Source organism: Felis catus, chromosome C1 (assembly GCF_018350175.1).
Source record: "Felis catus isolate Fca126 chromosome C1, F.catus_Fca126_mat1.0, whole genome shotgun sequence".
Taxonomy (NCBI): domain Eukaryota; kingdom Metazoa; phylum Chordata; class Mammalia; order Carnivora; family Felidae; genus Felis; species Felis catus.
This window is the reverse complement of record NC_058375.1, coordinates 193,290,592-193,314,982: the sequence shown is the minus strand read 5'-3', so window position 1 is coordinate 193,314,982 and position 24,391 is coordinate 193,290,592. Positions and strand designations below refer to the sequence as shown.

At 41.2% G+C, this 24,391-nt stretch overlaps 1 protein-coding gene across 9 annotated transcripts in view; it reads left to right on the top strand.

The window, feature by feature from the left end:
* The window catches only part of PLEKHM3 (pleckstrin homology domain containing M3), a 199,744-nt gene that overhangs the window by 56,119 nt on the left and 119,234 nt on the right, over nt 1–24,391 (top strand). For all 9 annotated transcript variants that reach the window (XM_003991077.6, XM_006935510.5, XM_019838548.3 and 6 more), the window contains one exon: nt 21,398–21,543. In XM_003991077.6, the coding sequence (XP_003991126.2) occupies nt 21,398–21,543 (146 nt within the window). The remainder of the gene's footprint in view (nt 1–21,397; nt 21,544–24,391) is intronic.

The window sequence follows — 24,391 nt, the reverse complement described above, 5'->3', positions numbered from 1 at the left end:
TCTCTCTGCCCTTCCCCCACTCGCACTGTCTCTGTCTCTCTCAAAATAAATAAATAAACGTTTAAAAAAAAGAAAGGAAAAAAGAAAAGCATTTGGCAAAATCCTCAACATGGAAAAACATGGGTTTTTCAGAGATTATAGTCATGCCATTTTGTGAATGATTGGCAGCTTTACACAAGGATTGTTGACAAATGGATCCCTTTCAGCCTACCATGTTGTTGGTAAGGTACATGATAATAATGAGAATGAGCATCATTTAGTAATTAGGATCAACGACTCTGGACTCAGAGTGGGTTTCCAGATTTGCTACTTACTATGTGACCCTACATAATTACTTAACCTTTCTGCATCTCCATTTTTTAATCTCAGATGTGAGAAAATAATCACGTCTACCTCGTAAGTTTGTAGTAGGAATAAAATGAGGTAAAAGGGCTTGGAAAAGTGCCTGGCATATAGTAAGTGCTATATAAGGATTAGCTCCTTTTATTATTTGTCTACATAGGACAGTAATTATCTGGATAAAGATATCAGGCATACTTATCGAATTTGGAACTCTCATAAAACTATATTGGACAACTAGAGGGTATTATGCTAAGTGAAATTAGTCAGAGAAAGACAAAGATCATATGACTTCACTCATATGAGGACTTTAAGATATAAAACAGATGAACATAGGGGAGAGAAGCAAAGCTAATCTAAAAACAGGGAGGGGGACAAAAACATAAGAGACTCTTAAATATGGAGAACAAACAGAGGGTTACTGGAGGGGTTGTGGGAGGGAAGATGGGCCAAATGAGTAAGGGGCATTAAGGAAAATCTACTCCTGAAATCATTGTTGCACTATATGCTAACCTGGATGTAAATTAAAAAAATAAAAATAATAATAAATTAAAAAACTATGTTGGACAACTAATATGTTGAATGACAGAATCCAGATTCTGAAACACAAGCTAGAGAAATGGACCAAACAAGTGATATGGGGCACCTGGGTGGCTCATTCGGTTGAGCATTTGACTCTTTATTTCAGCTCAGGTCATTATCCCAGGGTCGTGGGATTGAGCCCCATGTCCGGCTCTGTGCTGAGCATGGAGCCTACTTGGAATTCTCATTCTCTCTCTCGCTCTCACTCTCGCTCTCGCTCTGCCTCCCTCCCCCACTCGCACACTCTTTCTCTCTAAAATAGAAAGAAAGATGTGATTTTCGTAGGGATAAATAGATAGTCCCATGCTTATATTCAGAAAATTAACTACAAAGATAGATCTGATGGCCATGGGTGAAAATCAGCACAGTGTCAAGAGCCCTGACAAATAAGACTGAAAGAACTGGAATTGTGACCTCCAGGCAAGTCACTTAACTTGTCTGAGCTAGTTTTCTCATCTGCAAGATGAAGAGATTTATTATTTCAGCCCTTCTGCAAATGTTTATGGAAGCCCTACTATGTTCTAAGCATTATGTTTGATGAACAGAGTAATCCCATTATTTGCTCTCACAGAAATTCAAAACTGGAAGCCAGACAAATGAGTAATTATAGCATGCAGTTGAACTCAAAGGTCTTTGAATTTCCTTCCAACACTTCCATCTGTCTGGGATATTTTAGAGGGGATGGCCTTGCTCTATATGGTCCCTTTTATCTCTTATTCTGTGATTTTTTTTGGCTGTCTATAGAAGATTAGAGAAAATTATATTAATGTGGTCCCTCCATTTAAACTTCATTTAATAATAATACCTTTTTCCTTTGAGGAAGGTATTTTAAACCAGTAGAAATATCACTTGACTAAGAAGACAGGAGTTGGGAATCTTTTTCCTGACTCTGATGTTTATCATTGGATAAATTTGCCTTTTTATCCTTTTTTGCAGTCTAATTTTTTCTGTCTAGAAAATTATTTTAAATAAAAATAAATGTGCATTAAGAATCTGGATACACACTGAAGTAGTAATATGACTATGGAAGAAGAAGAATGGTATATAGTTTGAGTTTTGAACTATTTCACATTCTAAAATTCAGAGAGATTTGATCACTTTATATAAGTAGGCTGTTTGATTTTATAGGATATAAATTTGCTTTTTGATTTATTCCTGGTATCTCATCATAGAAGTCACATGTTGGTCTTTGATATGTTTCAGAAGAATAAAATCATTTTGAATTTCAGAAGATATGGATCTTTTGATAGACCTTCCTGAACTTCATAGACCATAGCTGTGCTATCTTTTTTTTTTTTTTTTTTTTTTAAAGCTGTTCATTTCTCCCAGTCTTTGTTGCTATACTTTGGTCTGGAAAGTTCTTGTCCCTTTTTGTAGCTTCCTTTATGGCTAACATTGTTCTCATCATGTGTTCATTTCCAGCTAAACTTCTAAAGTAAGTGTTAATGTACTGTTGGACTTTACATTGAGTTAATAGTTTCTATTTACTGACATTTCATTGGGAGAGAAATTGGCCTAGGTGTGGTTTTAGGATAGACTGGGGGTATCCTACCTAGGGGTAGGTCAATATTCTCCTTAATTTCTAGCTAAGTTCCTTGAAAAAGTAAGCTTTTCATGGCCTCTTCTAAAATAAGAGCTATTTGAAAGGTTTTCTAAAATTCATTGTACTGCCTAAAAGCAAAGGCATACTTAAGTAAAATGAGTATATTCATCCCTAGATAAGGAAATCTAGTAACTGACTAATACCAATTTATTTCTTACAATATTGTTTTCATCCAATCATTCATTCATTCAACAAACATGGGCCATATAAAGTTCCAGAAAAAGGTGTGGGGGCAAACTAAAAGTTAATTTTAGCAGTAGAAAATGTGACTGTATGCAAGTTTTATTTTGTTTTTAATTGAATATAGTTGACATATAATGTTATATTCATTTCAGGTATACAGCATATTGCTTATGCAAGTCTTTATACCTTGAAATACATTAACGCAGAAAGTGTTTTAATTAAATCACATTAATAAGAAAGAGCATAAGACTCCTTTGCATGTTTCAGATGCAAAATGGAGCAGGCCTGCAAAGCAGTGAGCCCCAAGATCAGGGGTGACAAGGCAGTGTTCTGGGTACAGTTTTGTATTATGCTTTGTTGAAGACTTCTGGGTGTGAAAGATCCTTTATTCCCTTAAAGACTGCTTTACAAGCCTTCCTTGACTACCCTACCCCTGCCCTATTCTAATCCCCCAGGTAGAATTGAGCATTCTTCCTCCATAACCCCCACCCCCTCCACTCTCCTGGACTCCTGTCATGGGCCTATGATGTGTGTCTGACTTTTTCAAAGGCAGGACCTCAGCCTTCTCAGAGTGACCAGAGCACCATTTGCACCGGAATCAGAAGAGTAATGAGGGGGGACAAGGCTGGACACTTCCCTAGACCTGTTGAAGTCAGGATCTCTGAGATCAGGTCTGGAGATTCTAACAAACTTTCCAGTTGATTTGCATACATACAAAGTTTGAGAAACCACTGGCATAACCCATTATGTTCTTAGTGAATGAATCAAGCCATACGATAGTTTTCTCTAGGCTATGTAAGCACATTTCTTTTAACTGTTTTTTCTATGTACGTCCAACACTTCAACCACTGAGGTGTCAATCTGCTGATAATCTCCAGGTTTGCATGTCTTCCTTACATTCTGGAAACCACCATGGTGTTCTAATAGGGTTCTACCTAGTGGTGAATAAGAATGAAGAAAGAGATTAGTTCAAGTCCTTACTCATATTCTGGCTTCCTTTTTAATACATCCTAATGTTTTGCCTAGTTGCTGTTTTATACTTCATAAGTATATTTAGTATTTGAATTTTAAGGTAGCCTTTACCTCCCTCATTTCTTTGCTACCAGCAGGCTCACCTTTCACCGAGACAACTACAGTGGCCTCCCAACCAGTCTTCCTGCTTCCATCCTAACCTTTCCCAATCTTGTCTTAACCATAGTGAATGTGATCATATTAAAATGCAGATTGACCCTGGTAGACCTCTCTTTACAGTCCTTCTGTGGCTTCCCACTTCTTTTGGCTTGAAGACCAGGATCCTTATGATGACCGCACATAATTCGACTCCTGCCCACCTCTTTACCTTCAACTCTTCTTGTCACTTCCTCCCACACACCAAGTCCCAGCCACACTGACTTTACTCTGTTCCTCAAATGTGCCACTTCCTTCCCACCTGCCTCAGAGCCTTCACACTTGCAGTCGCCTCTCTCTGGAACATTACCACCATCTCCACTACCCTAAACTCTTTCTTTCTTTCTTTCTTTTTTTTTTTTACCCCCAACTCTTTCTTGAGGTCACTACTTCAGCATTACTTTCTCAAGGACACCTTCTCCAACCAACCCCTCAGACTGACTTAAGACCTATTTAGTTCCCTCCTCTGTAATGCTGGTTTAGTACCTCTTACTCTAGTACTTGTTGCAATTGAGATTATAGTGTCGTCTGTGTAATTATTTTTCTTTCTTTCTTTCTTTCTTTCTTTCTTTCTTTCTTTCTTTCTTTCTTTCTTTCTTTCTTTCTTTCTTTTTTATTTTTTTTCAACGTTTTTTTATTTATTTTTGGGACAGAGAGAGACAGAGCATGAACGGGGGAGGGGCAGAGAGAGAGGGAGACACAGAATCGGAAACAGGCTCCAGGCTCCGAGCCATCAGCCCAGAGCCCGACACGGGGCTCGAACTCACGGACCGCAAGATCGTGACCTGGCTGAAGTCGGACACTTAACCGACTGCGCCACCCAGGCGCCCCTGTAATTGTTTATTTAATACTTGTCCCCTCCTGTCTTCTCCACATTACAGTATTACTGCAAATGCCATAATAGTGAGGGCTGTGTTGTCTCGTTCATTGCTATCTCCCTAGCTCTGCATCTGGTGCACAGTACGTATGTGCACTCAATTGTTCTGATCGTCCTCTGTTTTGAGCCCTCCCTCCCCACTTCCACCATATTCTCTAGGAATCCTAGATTGGAGTCATCAGCAGATACATTTAACATGTTCTCTACTCAGTCATCTAGGTTGTTTAACCATATTAAGAAATGATGGACCTGAAACTTACCCTTTTGGAAAACCAGTTATGGTCTTGAAGGTTTCCAGGGACTTAAAAAAATCTTTCTTGACTATGTAACTTTTTAGAGCCTTTATTATTCTGATAAGAGGTATATGTATACATTTCCAAACTTAGTTGACCTTCTCCTTGCAGGACTAGGATTCCTCAAACACGGGGTGCACACCCCTTCTCTGGACACCACACCATTAGTTTCTCTCATAGGCATATGTTCTGTTTCAGCTCCAGCTGCTGTGCTGCAGTTCAGTTCTGGCACTGACTGCCTACGGTTGGCACAAACCCCATGAGTTAAGGGCTTGATCCTTCACAAGACTGCTACAGCTCAGATGCCAGCCATGAACTCAGGGTGTCCCCAGGCCACCTACACTCTCACTGGCTAGCTACAAATTTGGGGGTTCCCACAACCCTCTCAGATTAATAATTTTCTGGAAAAACTCACAACTTAGGACAGCGCTGTCCTCATAATTACAGTTTTATTAGAAAGGATACAAATCAGGAACAGCCAAATGAAGACACTCAGAAGGCAAGGTCTGGGAATGTTCCAAATGCAGAGCCTCTGTGTTCTCTGTCCTTAGAATCGGGGCATGTCACCTTCCCAGCACACCAGTATATTCTTCAACCAGGAGGTTCCACAGTTTCAGTGTCCAGAGTTTTTATTGGGGTTTCATTACATAGGCATGCTTGATTGCATCATTGACCTTGTGATTGAACTCAATCTCCAGCCCGTATTCCTTCCCCAGAGGTCAGGCTGGCTCAAAAGACCAAACCCTCTAATCATGTGGTTGGTCCTGGTGACCACCTTCCATCTGAAGCTGTTTGGTGGCCCACCATGAGTCACCTCATTACCATAAAGTCAGTTGTGATCCAAGGGGCTCAGGAATCATAAAGACACTTGTATTACTCAGGAAATTCCAAGTGTTTTAGAAGCTCCCTGCTTGGAACGAGGGAGAAAAGAGGAGACAATTGTCTACCATACAACAGTGTGGACAGCAAAAATGGAATCTGGTGAAAGGAGGATAAATGATATACGTGGCTGCCCCTCAGAGGATGAGGAGGCCCCAGTCTCCTCACCTCGTTCTCTCATTTCCAGTCTGCTGCTAGTGTGTTTCTTCCAGCACTGACTGCACTCACCTGGGGAGGGGAGATTTCTAGTGGTGTCTTCTGGGCCTTCCTGGGACCAAGAGGTTTCAGAAGCAGCCAGGAAACTGGCCGGCTCTGGTCTGCCCAGCCTGGTTAGAGCCCTCCCAGGGCCTCAGCTCGGGGTGGTGGGTTGATGTGCACATTCAGTGATTTTGCGATCCCACTCTCTGACCCAGATACCATTCTCAAGTCTTGGCTTAACATTGAGAGTGTTTCTTTTTTAGTGGATATCATAAAAGTGACCAGCAAAATTAACTTCATTTATTGACTTTAGCTAATTTAGTGCGTGCTATATACGACTTCTAGAAGGGAACTAGGATTCCAAAACCAAAGACGTGCAGGCTTGTGTCAGTTTCCAAAAGATTGAAAACACATTCGTTTATTTCCCCCCAGCTTTGTTGAGATAAAATTGACAAATAACATTGTGTAAGTTTATGGTCTACATTGTGATGATTTGATATACATATATATTGTGAAATAGTTGCCACATTAAGGTTGGTAAAGACATCCATTACCTCACACAGTTAACATTTTTTGTTGTTGTGAGAACATTTAAGATCTACTCTTATCAATTGTCAAGTGTACAAGTACAGTATTCTTAACTATAGCCACCATGTTGTACATTAGATCCCCAGAATTTATTCATCCCCCCAGCTTTATTAAGATATAATTGGCATATAACATTATGTAAATTTTTTTAATGTATTTATTTTTAATTTACATCCAAGTTAGTTAGCATATAGTGCAACAATGATTTCAGGATTAGATTCCTTAATGCCCCTTACCCATTTAGCCCATTCCCCGCCCCCACAACCCCTCCAGCAACCCTTTGTTTGTTCTCTGTATTTAAAAGTCTCATGTTTTGTCCCTCTCCCTGTTTTTATATTATTTTTTCTTCTGTTTTTTTATCTTAAATTCCTCATATGATATTTGTTTTTCTCTTACTGACTAATTTCGCTTAGCATAATACCCTCTAGTTCCATCCACATAGTTGCGAATGGCAAGATTTTATTCTTTTTGATTGTCGAGTGATACTCCATTGTGTATATATACCACATCTTCTTTATCCCATTCATCTGTTGATGGACATTTGGGCTCTTTCCATACTTTGGTTATTGTTGATAGCGCTGCTATAAACATTGGGGTGCGTGTGCCCCTTCGAAACGCACACCTGTATCCCTTGGATAAATACCTAGTAGTGAAATTGCTGGGTTGTAGGGTAGTTCTATTTTTAATTTTTTGAGGAACCTCCATACTGTTTTCTAGAGTGGCTGCACCAGTTTGCATTCCCACCAGCAGTGCAAAAGAGATCCTCTTTCTCCGCATCTTCGTCAACATCTGTTGTTGCCTGAGTTGTTACTGTTAGCCATTCTGACAGGTGTGAGGTGGTATCTCATTGTGGTTTTGATTTGTATTTCCCTGATGATGAGTGATGTTGAGCATCTTTTCATGTGTTGGTTGGCCATCTGGATGTCTTCTTTGGAGAAGTGTCCATTCATGTCTTTTGCCCGTTTCTTCACTGGATTATTTGCTTTTTGGGTGTTGAGTTTGATAAGTTCTTTGTAGATTTTGGATACTAACCCTTTATCTGATATGTCATGTGCAAATATCTTCTCCCATTCCATCAGTTCCTTTTTAGTTTTGCTGATTGTTTTCCTTCACTGCGCAGAAGCTTTTTATTTTGATGAGGTCCCAATAGTTCATTTTTATTAACATTATGTAAATTTAAGTTGTACAGTGTGGTGATTTGATATACATATGTATTACAAAATGATTACCACAGTAAGGCTAGTTAACATATCCATCACCTCACAAAGTTACCTTTTGTGTATGTGTGTGTGTGTGGTGAGAATTTTTTTGAATGTTTATTCATTTTTGAGAGGGAGAAGGAATGAACATGTGCACAAGCAGGGGAGGAGGAGAGAGCCGGGCACTGAGGACCTCAAGCGGGCTCTGCGCTGACAGCAGAGAACTCATTGAGGCACGCTCATTGAGGATTGAGGGGCTCAAACTCAGGAACCCTAAGATCAAGACCTGAGCTGAAGTTGGATACTTAAGTGACTGAGCCACCCAGGCGCCTGCATCGTGAGAAGTTTTAAGATCTACTCTCTTAGAAACTTTCAGGTATACAATAAAATACTTAACTGTAGTCACCATGCTGAAAATCACATTCTGACCTAGTACATATCAATATACCAAGGGTTGTATCTTGTTCATTTTTTCAGCAAAGTAAACCATGTGGGGCTGAACCGAAAGCCTTACTGAAAATCATTTCCCCTTCAAATCATCAAGCCTGTACCTCTGACACAGAGGATAGACTTAGTTTGAAAGTATTGGTTTCTTTCTCTGTCTTCATCAATAAAGATATTCTTCTTAGCCCCTAGGCTTTTAGAGGCCAGACAAAATAATAGATACCTGTGATTTGGTGGCCGGGAAGCATCTAGACTTGGTGGGATAAGTAACATATTAGGAGCAGAAGAGCTGGATTTTCTGTTTGTAGCCCTGCCACTGATTTATCTATCATCCAGCCCCGGGTCAGCGCTTTTAATCTGGCCGGTCAGCATCGGTCAGCATCTTCGACACTCTAACCTGAGGGCAGATTAAACTGCCTTGACTGTGTACAATCCAAATGTTACAAAATATCAGCCGAACCAAAAGTGCCAACTTTTAATTCAGTAATATTGTACATCATTGCATTCCCCCCCCCCCCCCCCCCAGAAAATATGGAAGAGGTGCTTGGATGAACAGAAGTCTTACTGTGGCCTAATAATGGATGGGAAACCTTTAGGAAAATGATGTTTCTCATCCATCATTAAGATGAAGAATTTTAGGGGCACCTGGGTGGCTCAGTCAGTTAAGCCTCCGACTTCGAGTCAGGTCATGATCTTATAGTTTGTGGGTTCCAGCCCCACGTCTGGCTCTGTGCTGACAGAGCCTGGAGCTTCTTCGGACTCTGTGTCTCCCCTTCTGTCTGCCCCTCCCCTGCTTGTGCTCTCTCAAAAAAATAAATAAATGTTAAAAAAAATTTTTTTTTAAAGATGAAGAATTTTAACTGATGAAAGGTGGCTGGTGCCTGGCAACCCTCTGAGCCCAGCTTTCCTGGATGATCCTTGTCTCAGTGACCTTCACCCATGGCCCTGTGTGCTTGGGTTGCCTGATCACCTTCCTTTTTCCTTCCCACTTCCATTAGAAGATGTTGTGTGTCTGAGCCAGCATCCTAATAGGGGCCTTAAACTGGACTTATTCACACGGTCACAGTTGGAGTCCCAGAGGCCGTGCCCTCTTGCCATAGCAGACAGGAAGACCGCACCCTGCCGGCCAGGCTGAGCCTGGCAGAGTTCTTCTTCTAAATTCACCAGACACCTCGTCTCTCCATCTGTGATGAGGGCTGGACAAGCAATGGGGAGACAAGCTGGGAATATCTCTCTAGGAAATCCCTTTCAAATGGCAACATGAGGACCAGGGAACAGGAGTTTCTCACTCATACATGTCTCTTTGTGTCTTGCCTGGTAGTTCTGAGTATCCTGATACAAGCAGCCTGCCTTCAAATACTAAAGATAGAGTTAAAAGTTTAGCTTTGGAGGGGATCACAAACCTGTACTTTTAGAGAGACAGAAAAGCCTGGAAAGAAGGCCAAAAATGGCATAGGGAAAAGAGTCAAAGAAGAAAGTACACTGAGGCAGTTCCCCAAGTCTTCTAGAACATAAAGAATTTGGTTTGGGGTGACAATGAAGAAATTCAAGCATGGGTTTAAGGGAAGCTGATGAAAGTGATCTCTCTTTCACTTTGAGGCTGTTCCCAGTACTACTTGGATCCACTCTCATGACTTTAATTTTATCAAATTGTTGTCATTACTAAAATAGCTCAAGTAAAAATTACTCTAAGAGATGCTGTCAAGGTTTTCTCGGAGGCTTTAGCAAAGAAGAGGAAAGGTGGTGTTGTAAAGATACTGTAAAGTTCAAAGAGATGAGACTCTCGAGAAATAGAAGGAAAGAGGAACAGGCATTCCAAATGGGGAGTGAGGTGGAAGAGGGGTCCGAGGGGCCCATGGTGGGACAGTGTTTGTGACAGAAGCAACGGCTGAGGCCGATGTGCACAGAAACTTCTATATACAAGCTGGAAGGAGACCTAAGTCCCAGAAAAAGACTAAAGGAAGACAGGTTGCTTTTCAGGGAAATAAAAAAGATAATCTGAACTTCCAAGCCAGTAAGAGGCTATTGACCTTTCAAAGCCATCGAAATAGAGGTGTAACTACTGTGCCGTCCAAAACCAAGGCCTACCAACTATGTCTTCTTTTCCTCACTCGGCTTTTCCTCACTTCTTGATAAAGTAGTGTCTCACAAAAAGAGAGTTAGTGGTGGCTTAATATAATGTTAAAGATCAGGGAAGATCACTGCAGAAAGAACATTATTGGGGTACACAGTGGACTCTCTTAGGAAAGAGGGTTCATTCAGTACAGTGCTGGGACCAGGGTAGGGGGAGTGAGGCAGTTTCTTTGGGCATACGACTTAAGAGGATGCCCTTCCTTCAAAAAAAAAAAAAAAACCTCAGTAATGGACATAAATAATATTTTAATGTAATATTATTTAAAAATCAAAATTAATGCCAAAATATCCATGATGAATAAAGTATAAAATTTTAGAGATAGGATTAGTATGACTGAACTTTCCTTTTGCCCCTTGGACTCTTACATGGCTCGGCACTGGTTCAGAGGAACATTGCAGTAAGACAGTTTATGTAATAAGATACCTTCCCCCAAATCTTTCATTGTGTAAGTTCCAGAGAGCCCAGCTCAGCATTTGGCTTGTTACAGGGGTGGTGAGGATGACCTCCCTTCCCTGTCTGGCATTGCAGGGGTGCAATGTGGGGGTCCTGGTACTCCCATGCTTAAGAGAGATCTGGTAGCGGGAGGTAGACTGTGACAGAGGAACATTATTCTCACCTCTGGCCGCTTTCATGTCTAAAATAATCAATTTAGCTCAGCCCTTTCCCTCTCTGCAGTTTTTCAAGTAAGAATTATTGGTAGCAAGTATTTCACCAGAAGGATTGCTTCATGAAGAAAAGAGCCCCAAGCTTGGAGCCAATGTTACTGGCAGGTAGTTTAGTAGATGGTGGTACAGTGTGGACGAGGCCTCTTTTTGATGGTACCTCTCTACCCTAAACTAACCTAGCAGCATAAATCAGGTTTTTTTTTTTTTTTTTTTTTTTTTTTTTTTTTTTTTTTTGTAGCTAAGAAAGTAGAGCTGGTAAGAGGGCTCTTTTCTTTCCCACAATAGTGTATCCATCACTTGCAGAGAAAAGTGATTAAGAAGGGTCAGTACTCGGATCTCTTATTTTGCCCTCTTATCTTAGTACTATCAGAGTTTCTTAATAGTGGCACTACTGACATTTTGGGCCAGATAACTCTTTGTTGTGGGGGCTGTCCTGTGCATCAAGAGATGTTTAACAACATCCCTGGCCTCTGTCCACTAGATGACAGTAGGTACCCCACTCACTCTTTTATGACAACCAGAAATGTCTCCAGATACCATATATGCCTCCTTTTGGAACAAAACTCTCCCCAGGTTGAGAACCACTGTACCGTCAAGAAATAAATCCTGTCAACTATATCATCTCTTCCACACTCAGCTTTTACTCACTTCTTTATATACTTCTTTATAAAGTGATAAATGTCTTCTACTGAAATGCATGTTGGTTATTTCATGGCACCTAATGGTTTATAATGAGGCCTTAGCATCTTAGTGGGTAGATCTAAGTAAAAATATTAGGTCATAGAAATAGAACTCTCAACCATCATTCAGTATCAAATACATCAGATGCTCTCAGTTACAAGTAACAGAAAATCAAAATTAAACTGATTTGTACAGTAAAGGGGAATTTTTCTTAGTCAACTAAGCTTTAGGAATCAGTAGATTGGGTAGCTCAAATTTTTTGAACTGTCTTTTGGACTTAATGCCCCAAACAAACAGCCGTTTCTTCCTGAAACAACCTGTCCCTTCTGACTGATAGGTATTGTGGGCATACAGCGTCATGGGCATCTTTGACAATCCCAATCCTTTCTACATTAGTCAGTTACCAAATGTTTGTAGTTTATCTCCATAGTATCTCCTCTTTCCCCTTCCTGCTCCCAAGATCACTGCCTACTTAAGCCCAGATGGTACAATAACTTATCTACTGGTTCTTTCCCCTTCTGTTTTTTTTTTCCTTGTCAATTAATCTTTCCAAAGTTCAGGCTGCTGTTCAGCTTCAAACAACTCCAGCTGTTCCTGTATCTTACTGATCAGTAAGGATTCTTCCCTCTAAGCATTTAGGATTCTTATGTTACTGGCTTCAGTTTATGGTTCTAAGCTCTTTTTTCACCCCTCTAGTTACAGTAAGCCTCAGACATCTAGAATAATCAACATTTTCCAAACATGCCCCTGTTTTTCTGACTTGAGCTTTCCTCTTCCAAAATCTCTTTTCTTTTTCAAGGATCAGCTCACATGCTCCATGCCTACACAGCCTTCCCCAGTCTCCACAATTAGAGTGATTGCTTCCTCCTTTGCTTACCTCTTACTGTCTTCTGCTTTCCACCTTCCAGATTTGTAATCTTGTCCCCCTCACCCTTCATATTCAGGGTGATGCTAATGCTGTGAGGTCGTAGGCTAATTCATTGACAAAGTAAATTATGCTCTTTTGTATAGTAGATTTATATTTTCTGTGCTTGTCATATTGCCGTACACAAAGGCCATTTTAAAAAATACTTTCCTCAAGGAAATAGCTACATGGGAATACACACACACACACACACACACACACACACACACACACACAATGCTATTAAGCTCTGCCTTCTTTACTAACTATACAACCATGGACAGAATTACTTTATCACTCTCTGCCTTAGTTTCTTCATCTGTAAAATGGGGATAATACCTACATTATAGAATTGATAAGGATTAAATAAATATGGGTATGTGTGTGTGTGTGTGTGTGTGTGTGTGTGTGTGTGTATAAATTGTTTATAACAGTGCCTGGCATATAGTAAGCACTATGTCAGTATTTGTTTATCTGTTTACCTATTTATTATTTCCATTTAAAATTGCATACAATTTTTTTGAAAGTCTTTGGGTAAAGAGCAGATAGGCACAGAAGTTAATGAGAAAATCTACTCATAGACTAGTAAGAAGAAAACAAGTATGAAAAAATACTAAATTTAGACTGACTTAAATATACTAGATATTGAAATAATAACACTTCATTATTCACCTTCTCTGGTCTTACTGTATTACTGGTGCTGAAGCACCTTATCATAAGCATCTTCCAAATCGTGTCTTTGGAAGTGAAAATCTGTGTCACAGATATTTTTAAGTCAATGTAGCTATTTAGTAGACAGAAAAGCAGTCAGAATCTCTAGAACAATGCACATATTTACTTACTTGCTTTGGCAAAAATTAAGATTTATTGCCTTTCAAGATAAATTTTGACTAAATATTGACTTTAGGCTCTCAATCATTGTTTACCTGAAAGACCAATGAATCTTGACACTTCTAAACTCGAGTTGGAATCTACTTGGTATTTATTAATTTATTTCATATGATTTATAGTCTTAATAACAACATTCCAAGAAGATTATACAAACATTATACCATTTATCTACTGTAGACAGCTTTTATATTTTCTTTTCTTTTCTGTAAAAACTTTATTGTTTCCATTTGGTCCATAGCCGGGGAGAGGGCACCAGGGTGTTAAAAAACTGCTTAGTGGCTATAGGGGGCAAATGCCCTGACACCTGGGGGATACAGAGGGAAGCTTACAAGTCCACTGGGTTCCAGAAGCTCTTAGTCCTGCTGGAGGGTGAGCCTTTACAAGAGCTGCTAGTCCAGCCCAGCCTGTAGAAGTTAGTCAGGTGGTCGCCATCTTCTTGATGAGCTTCACCTCCTCATTTAGGAAGCGGCTCTCCAGGAAATCACAGAGATAGTGGTCTGTGCAGGCAGAATCCAGGTCATGCTGATCCCAAAGGGCCTGGTTCAGTTCTTCTCCAGGGCCATGGCGGCTTCCATGCATGCACAGCTTTCCCCCACTCATCTTGGGAGGACATCTGCATGTCCTGGAAGAAGGTGCAGCCTCTGCCCTGGTTTTGTATTTTCAAGAGACACTGGGCACCCTTATGCTTCCCCTGCGCCACCTGGCAGAAGAAGTGGCCCGTGCCCTCCAGAGCCATATCCTTGCAGTGAAAATAGAAGCCCGGAGAAAGGTAGGTGTAGAAAGCCTGCAGATGTAGGTTGACTGAGCAGTTGACGGCAGCCTCCATTTTGGTGGGGTAATTCCGATGAATCTAGGAGCTCAAGGTTGGTGGGCAGTGAGAGGCTAACCACAGAAACAGCGTTGGCTGGCCCCAGAGGCAGAGGAAGGCTGAGAAAAGATGGTCCTGGAGGTTGTGACTGGGAAGGAGGTTGGGGGGTGGTTGGAGGTTGGAAGAAGGGGTAGTCCCCAGATCTGTTTCATACAAACACTGTTGAGGCAAGAGACAGATGCATGGGATTCCCTGGGGCACTATCTATATTTTCAGTCAGCAGTAATAACCTGGCATTTGATTTTTCGCTTCATTTCTTACTTAAATATAATACCTTTAGCACCATTAATACGACACACAAATGAACTTGTTTAAATATTCAGTACAAAAAACCCCATCAACCTCATCTTAGGGCTTGTCGTGTATAGTACTTTTCACTTTTAAACCAATTATTGTTCAGATTGGGCTTTTAAAAGATGTTTTTTTGTTGTTGTTGTTGTTGCCTTGGTCCTGCAAGTTTAAGCAAGTAACACAGGATTATACTTCATCACTGGCCTCTGTCTTGGACAGTTGATATCTGTGAATATCAGTCTCCTCTGTTTCTGTCTCTGGATATAAAGTGTACTCAATGCTTTCGGTGTCCAGGCGCAGTGCTAATACTTTACAGGCATAACATTGGCCATCTTGTTGTTTAAGAGGAGAATTCTTTAGTTAGGTATATACATTTTGTACCAGAGGAGTTACTTCTGTTATATTCTTAAGGACATAGCTCTCCTAGCAACAGCTACAATCCACTCCACAAGTGCCAGCTTAAGTTATCCTAAATGTGCCTCGGTCACAATAGGAACATTTTCCTTGCAAGTGTTACTTACTGCTTCCTCAATGTGGCAGTTCTTTGACTGTACAGACCAACTTTTTGAGTCCAAGTTTTGGCCAACAACGAGTGACAACTTCTCTTGTATGATCTCTCAATGCTACAAAAGCCAAACATAAAATGAAGCCAACCAGAACAAATTCTTTCCTGATGAACAGAAATAAATTTCAGTATAGCTTTGGAAACAGTGAGTACATTTCAGGATCGTATTTGAGGACGTGTATTCCCTCCCAGCCATGAAGTTTGCATTCCCTGGGAAGAGAACTTACTATCAAAGGACTTTAAGATTTCATGGAGAAAATAATTTTGAAGTATTGCTATCTCAAGCGAGCCCATGAATGACACAAAGGGACTACCAGCAGCATGCCATACTATTTCCATTAGCAACTATAGGTGGTACACAGTTGATTTTTCTTGACTTCTTTTGTTCTTTTAGTTTTATTAGACATGCTTATGGATACTGTTTTCCTTATGACAAACAAAATGCATACTCAGAGGCATTTGTTTTCATGTGCCTGATTCTCCATCCAAATATGTCACATTTTAATTGATTTTTATGACACAGTAGATGTCTCCTACCTTGTGGGTCACCACTTTGTCTCAAAGTCACAGAGCAACTCGGATGCTTGAGGTGGAAGACGTTTGGGATCACTTATTTCTGAGTAGGTGTTTCTCATTGTTCCTACCCCTTTCCATCGCCGTGACCTAGAATTCTGTAGCCTCATTCTACCTGTGTTCACTTGGGAACCCACATGTGGTCGGTTTCATTCACATCCCAGCTCCAGTCTCTCCTACGATGGAGGACGGAAGTCTGGGACCCAGGTTTGCTTGGCTTCTACCTCCTCAGATGGATCCCAAGCTACGCTGCAAAACCTGCTTCCGCCCTGTGTCCAGAAATCCTTTGTTAACACGCTGTGCCCAGCTTTGTGCTAATTCCAGCCTCATTAAACAGAACTTGTGATTGTATACCCAGTGCGACACCTTCTTTTAAGAAGTACATGTTCAACAATTACATGACCAGTCAATGGCTATAGACTATAAAGTAGGAGAGCTAAGTTCTGTATGACCTTTTCCCCTCTGATTCTTAGAAAATAGCAAGTCCTTGAAACTCCTCATTTCTGTTTTCCTTCATTTTGGGAAATCTGGTCTCCGGAGCTTGTGATAAAAGTCCAGGCCTTTGAGTCACATTTTGCAAAGTGCTTACCACAGGTCATTTGCCCGTGCCGGGGCACTGGACAGAAGAGGGGAGGGAGGGCAAGGGCAGTCCTTTTGCCCTTCCCGTGGCCACCTCTCTCCCCTCTGCACGCATACAGTAGAAGAGGTGACGAAGCGTGCCAGTTTTACTTTTCTCCTTTAACAGAGAAAGTGAAAACGTATCCTCTCTTATCTCTTTTCCTCCCTTTTTAATGAAGACACATCCTCTTCTTCCTTTCCCCCGCCCCTGGTTTTTCTCTTAGAGCCTTTCTACCTTCCAAATAGAAAACACCAAATTTGCTTTACCAAATTAGGTAAAGGGAGTAGCGTGGCTGACTTAGAAAGCATTGTGTGAGTTCTTTCCTTGGTGAGAGAGATTCACCTGCATCTAGCCACAGCTCGTGTCACTTTTATTCCCATGAATTTTCCAGCTGCCGGTCAGGGGAAAGAGGGCTGAGTTGGTAGTCATGAAGTAGCAAGAAGGTGGTTGGCTTCTCCTCGAGATCTCGGCTTCAGTAACACCGCATTGCAGCCAATTGAGCTAACTAGGTGCACTTGTGAGAAGAAAGATTGCGCCTTTGTGGAGCCTTATGCCAAAATTTCTGCTTCAACCCCCAGCAACCGAATCTTTTGGGCGTCTTTAGTGAAAGGCCATTTGGAAAATGGACTGTACATGCAGCAAATAGGATTTCAGTTAAATGGTAACATTGGTTTCCAAAAGAGTACCACAGGGGAAGCTAAGCTCTTCAGAGCATGTGTTCATTAAAGATTTGAAGTGGGGTGGGAAGCAATAAAAAAAAAAAAAAAAAAAAAAAAGGCCAGTGAGTTCTCTTGTGAGATAGTTTTTTGTTCCTATGAATTGAACACACTCTGAAAAGTTTCAAAAAAGAGACTGGGAAGAATGTATTTTCTTTGATCCAATATGTGGAGGGTTCCCTACTACAAATGCCCCTTAATTTAGAAGCATTATTGAAAAGTCTGTTTGAAAGTACATAAAAATATAATATGTAAATAAGCTCTAATTAGTTATTTCAATTAATTATTTTTTGTCTCTGCTTTGCAGCTCTGTTTTTCTCCCCATAATGTCGCTTGTCAGAGTCTAGCTTTGGCACCCTTGAAAAAGTGTGTTTTCCTAATAGTCGTTATTAAGAAAACACATTTTTTGTCCTGTTGAAAACATCACAATGGTAAAGTAAAATCCAGATTGTGTATCTTTGGGGTGAATTGTTTCAGACATTTTTAGTCCGTGGTTTGCTAGTATGACTTTAAAGAAGGAAATTTTACAGTTAATTGAAAGAATAGATGTTTTCTTTTTCAGTAAGTGGCATGTGTTGTTTTTTAGAAAATGAATCTGTATTATGCCACTAGCCTCTACCCTTCTTTCCTGATCATCCTGTGTTCTTTCAATAATAAATACTACATTGGATTTGGAGACTAAAGGTTTTAATTCTAAACCAAATAAGATGCTTCTCAGTGGGGACAATGAGTGCTCTGGAAAAATACTGGTAAAATGAACTCAGATTGTTTCCACATAGCAAATTTTTTAGAAATTGACTACGAACCTGAAATGTTGATTTTGGAGACCTAAAACGTAAACTACATGACAAATTATGAGCTTTTCACTTAAGAGTCTGCACACCCTCTGCCCTTGAATAGAGTTGGAATTTTAGAGCATGGAGCCACCTAGAAATCAGGGAGCAATCCTCAGCTTTTACTCACCAGGGTCTATGATGGTAGTTGGCTGGTTGGGGAGAAATGCAGGGCCCTAATCTGGGCCCTAATCCAGATCTACAGAATTGAAGTGTAGGGGTGGGGGAGGGGTCTACATTTTTCACAAACATCTCCAGAAAATTCTGATGGTCACTGAATCTGGCAACCCTTGATTTAGGCTGGCCCCTTTATTTTGCAGTGAGGAAAGCAGGCCTAGAGAGTTCGATGGGTCGAGTTCACGGTGTGTATTAGACAGGAACAGGCTTACTAACTCTAGACCTGTGCTTGTGTATACACCATATATCCAAAATGTACAGGTATCCTGTACATATCCTAAGCGTACAGGTAGGTTTAAACCTACTTCTAAGTCATTAGGGGACCTTTCAGCATGGAGAGTAGGAGAGCCTGGTTCCAAATGAGGTATGAAGGTAAAGACACACAATAACTAGGAGTTTATATGCTCTTTTTCTAACCTAAAACCCGAGTGAGCCCTAGCCATGTTCTCTCAGCCCTTTCTGTCTTTGATGAGACTAGTGCACAGTGGGGAGAATGCTTAGCTCATTTAGTTAACTCATATATTTGAACCTTCAGCATGTTAAGCTTTGGACCTGTTTGCCTGATTGATATACACATTTTTAGACTGTATTTTAATATTGCTTATGTATATTGCATCTAAGAAATCATAATAAAGTCATTAAAAATTATAGACTGATAAACCCAGTAGTACCCACTAAAGCATATATAAATATCCAGCAAATGCTTACTGATGTTAATTATGTCTAATGTCCAAACAACCAAAAAGCTAAAGTGACCCAAATTTATTTTTGCTGTATTCTGTGGGGAGAGTCAAAACTGTAATGATGACCCTGAATTCCTGCGAGACCGTAATCACTTTCTAAATCATTAGGAAAAACTGCATTTTATTCAGGGTCATTTCAGAGTTAAGTCAATTTGACCATAAACTAATTTTTGGAACAGCAATATCCCAGCGTCTAGGATGTGTTAGGTTCCACCGACTCCTGTTCCATGGTCCATATAGGAACACATGAGTAATGTGTAATTCTTAGAATGGGCAACATATTTTTTATGGGGTTCTTAACAAAAGTACACTGCTTTAAGAGTCAGGCGAGCAGGTTAGGGAGGATCAATTCTAGGACAGCTATGAGCAATTAAAATCTCTTCATATGTGGGTGTATGTGTGTCAAATAATATTCAGTTTATCATCCTTTCTACATAAACATTTACCAATAGTCTGCTCCATGTAAAGCTCTGTGTTAAGTACTGAGGATAAGAAACAGATTTGAGGAGTTGGAAAAGCACATAAAAAGGCACAGTAGTTTCAGGAAGCGTGTGCTCAATGCCAGATGAGCAATAATGTGGTCAGTGAGTGCAGCAAACAGCATTCCAGTGTTCATAGCCTAGGAATTGTGACGGCGCCTCCGTCCAGCAGAAGCAGCGCGTGTGTTTGGTTCTTCTTTATCTTTCGCACATATCTCATTGCTCAGCCAATCTGAAAAACGGGAGCTTGTTATGATTTTGCTGCTACTCAATAGGAAAGAAATAACCATTCCAGGAAGGAACAGTATGAAGCTTTGGAAGCATAATACAGATACATTTACTTGCCATCTTTCAATAAGGACTGTGCTTAAAAACACCACTTCTCTTCCTGGAGAATGCACTGTGAAACTGCTTGATTACTGATGCCGTTTGATTTGTGATGAAAATGAAAGTCCTGTGAGTTTTTGTGACATTTTCACTCAGAGTACATGCGAGTCACTTTCTTCTTAGGTTAGCAGTTTGTTAAATGTTTGGAGCTCCTTTAATGGAAATGAGGTGTAACGGTAGTAGTATAACATGGTGACGATGACGATGGTGACGATGACGAAGAGTAATCCATTTTATACTCTTATCATGAAATAGGCTTAATGTAAGATTTCTGTGATCAGTACGGTTCTTGATCCAGCCATGAAGTGGGCGGCTACATGGAAGGATTTCTGAAATGAAGCAGGAGATGAGAAATGTCAGGATCACGTTGCTGTTAGTATAATCATGGTCACCTGTTCTGGGCTGCCAGGATTCTGTCCTTTGGCCTGTGATAGGATTTCTATCCTCACCAATAGAAGGTGGTTCCTCCGACCTGAAGAAAAAGAATGGCTCCTTTGTGACAGAGCTGAGGTTATTACCAGTTCTTCTTAGAGGACCAGGACAGCGCTCAGAGAATCGTGGATTTCCACGGACACGAAAAGGGCCTTAGCAGTGACTTGCAGACAGCCACTGGTTGAGTCATGGCAGGATTTGGCAAATTGGAAATCAGAGAAGAGGGTGTTGTGTGAGGAGAAATAATATGTGCCAATGTATGAAGGGCGGAGTGAGCACACTGTTTATTTGGGGAATAGTGAGGAGAATTCTCTGATTCCCACTGGAGAGTAGGAGTCAGTAGTTGGAAAGGTGAAATAGGGGCCAATTGAAGGACCAGTTTCTTTTGTAAGGCCACATATTCGTTTTTTGAGTCATTTTTTAATTAGACAAGCTCAGAGTCCAATCCAAACTCCACCTCTCACTGGCTAGGTAACCTCAGACAAATTCTTAACTTAGCTAAAACCATCTCAAAATGTTGTACATGTTAAATAAGATCCTTTAAAAAATTTTTTTAATGTTTATTTTTGACAGAGACAGAGCATGAGCGGGGGAGGGGCAGAGAGAGAGGGAGACACAGAATCCGAAACAGGCTCCAGGCTCTGAGCGGTCAGCACAGAGCCCAACCCGGGGCTCAGACTCACAGACCGCGAGATCATGACCTGAGCCAAAGTTGGATGCTCAACCGACTGAGCCACTCAGGCGCTCCTAAATAAGATCCTTTTATGAGAAGCCCCGAGCAACATGCCTGGTGGTGGAAATGGTTTATGAGGAGGAAGTGAGGTGCTGATAGGGGGGTTGTAGAGACACTGATCTCCGACAGCTGTGTGCAGAAAACCACAGAAGAGACTAGAAACAGGACCAGTTAGGTGCAGGTTAGGGCGATCCCTTGGGAGGCAAGGAGGTAGAAGCTATTGGACACATCTATACATGTATTCTCTGGATTTTTCCCCCCCTCTACAGACTTTTATTTGAGGGTTGTATAACCTTGTTCTGTGGTATTAAAAGTACAGCAGTAATCACGGGCTCTTTCTTCTGCCTTGAACAGGATGCCAGCGATCCATAGGCCTTTCCAACGGGAAAGCCAAGGTGTGCAACTACAGTGGGTGGTATTACTGCAGCAGCTGCCACGTGGATGACAGTTTTCTTATCCCAGCACGCATAGTCCACAACTGGGACACTTCAAAATATAAGGTAAGCGCAGAGTCTGGGTTTACTTCATGATAGCAGTGGAGGTGTTCACATGTTGTTGTGTGGAGTATAAAGGGAATGATGCAAGAATTTGAAGCAAACTTGACTAGGGAGTCTCACGAAAGCTGCGAGATCTTATCCAGCGCTTCTCAAAACATCTCACATTTAAAGGTGTCTTAACTATGACTTTTATTAATTTCCTCATTTAAAAAGACATATAGCAGTCTTTTACTTCTGGGACCTGATAATTAACTGTGGGTGCTAAAAAAGAATTCTGATAGAGAAACAGGCCTCATCATTTTTTATTAGATCTTCTCTCCAAAATCACAACACTCTTGAATATACGAGTGACTTTTGAGGGAAAGGACTTTAAATAATTCAAGATATTTCTTAGAGTAACATTCCTACTCATGTCAAGGTCAATCTTCCAGAAATCCATTCCCCTGGAACTAGAACCTGGAGAGAAGCTATGAGGACTTCTGGGTAGGGGTCCACATCAAGGAACAGTGAACTGAGCCACCCTTACACCTTTACCTGGACTGCTGTTTATTTCTTTTTTTTTTTATTTTTTATTTTTTTTTAAATTTTTAATGTTTTTATCTTATTTTTGAGACCAAGAGAGAGACAGAGCATGAGCAGGGGAGGGGCAGAGAGAGAGGGAGACACAGAATCTGAAGCAGGCTCCAGGCTCTGAGCTGTCAGCACAGAGCCTGACAAGGGGCTCGAACTCACAGACTGTGAGATCATGACCTGAGCTGAAGTCGGATGCCCAACCGACTGAGACACCCAGGTGCCCCTATTTATTATTTTTTTAAAGGGAGGAAGTGAGAATCACAGGTATATGCTAACAGCTTTGCAAAGTAGCTGATAACAGCCAAGCAGGATATCCCAGAAGTACAAATAGCAGACTTGGTAACTATAAAAATGCAAGTCAACAGAGGAGGAGAGGAAGCCTGAGCACTGGGACACTCCACCTTAAGAGTGTGGAAAAGAGTGGGGTGCCTGGTTAGCTCAGTCGGTTAGGCATCTGACTTTGGCTCAGGTCATGATCTCGTGGTTCTTGAGTTTGAGCCCCACGTTGGGCTCTGTGCTGACAGCTGGGAGCCTGGAGCCTGCTTTGGATTCTGTGTCTCTCTTTCTCTCTGCCTCTCCCCTGCTCATGCTCTGTCTCTGTCTCTATCTCTCAAAAATAAACATTAAAAAAAAAAAGTGTAGAAAGGAGAGAAGCAACCAGCAAAGGAGACTGAAGAATGCAGAACGAGGTAGAAGGACCCTAGTGTGTCCAACAAGCCACAGGAAGAATGTGTCTTCAGATCAGTTGTGACAGAGGCTGATACATAGATAATGAGATATGATAAGATGAGCACTGAGAATTGACCATGGGATTTAGGAATGTGGTGGTAATGACTGACCTCGCTGAGAGCAGTTTGAATTGAGCGGTGGGAGTGAAGGTCTGATTGGAGTGGGTTTGATATGGAACAGGAGAGAAAGTAGCGACAAGAATAGACAACTCTTGAGAAGTTTGCTGTAAGGGGATGGAGAGAGATGGGGAGTAACTGGAGGAGATGTAAGATCCAATTGGGTTTGACTTTTGTTTTAATGGAAGAAATAACAGCATGTTTTCTATGCTGGTGTGAACTACCGAAGAGAGAATTGCTAGAAGATGTGGTTAAGTGAGAAAGATGGAATCGTGTAGACAACAGGAGGGTTGGTCTTTGCTTGGGGCAGGAAGTAAGAGAAAAGGCAGAGTCTGTGGATGCAGGTGCCAGTGGGTGGCTTAGGGAAGTCCTGTGCCATTTACATCAGTAGCTGTCATCAGATCATTTTATTTCAGCACCCATGATCCTGCAGAGGTTAAACACCCAGCCCCAGTCACTCTGGGAAGTGCCTTTACCTTCTATTTCATAGAGATATAGCAGGATTAAGGCAATAGTCCCACCAACCCTTTTATAAACTTGTCCACATCTACACCCATCCTCCTTGCCCTCCTTCCAGCCACAGAAGAAACCTCACTCCTATGGAAGGTTTACTCCTTCCTCCTCTGCTCACGATCTTAACTCCTCCATCAGTTTTGCCAAATCTAGTTGACCCTCATCAGTTTCTTGTTCTACTGGACTTGTCTGGGATATAATATTTGACCAGGAATTCTTCTGCCTTTACTTTGAAGATACACCCTTGGTTTTACTCCTACTTTGAACTCTTTTTTTTCTCAGTCACCTTCTCTGATTCTTTGTCCTCAGCCTATACCTTTAATGTTGCAGTTCCTTAGCGTTGTGTTTTCTTTTCCCACTTTATGCTTTATTGCAGTATCTCCTTCTCTTCCATGGTTTTAACTACCTGATGATTCCTACTTTTATCTTCAGCTCCATTTAAAAAAAAATTTTAATGTTTATTTATTTTTCGGAGGGGGAGGGCCAGAGAGGAAGGAGGGGTGGAGAGAAGGGGACAGAGGATCCAAAGTGGGCTCTGTGCTGTCAGCTGTCGATGCAGGGCTCGAACTCACAAACCACAAGATCCTGACCTGAGCCGAGATCAGATGCTTAACTGAGCCCCCCAGGCACCCCTCCGGCTCCATTTTTTGCTACTGAAAGGGAGATCTGTGGATTTAATTGCCAAATGACATCTTAGCTCTAGTTTCCAGCCTAGTAGTCTTCAAGATATGTGGATCGTAGTGCAGTTGTTAGCTGCATCGTACTGCAGTCCCACCATGCATCAATGAGGCAGTAGAACTTGGTAAGTCGAGGAATCTAATCCACTGAAGTAACCTAGGCTTAGGATTCTTTCATGGTCCTGTGTCCTGCCAGAATAGAGAATTCTGGTATCTGACTGATGAGAAGCTTTTTTCTGATCC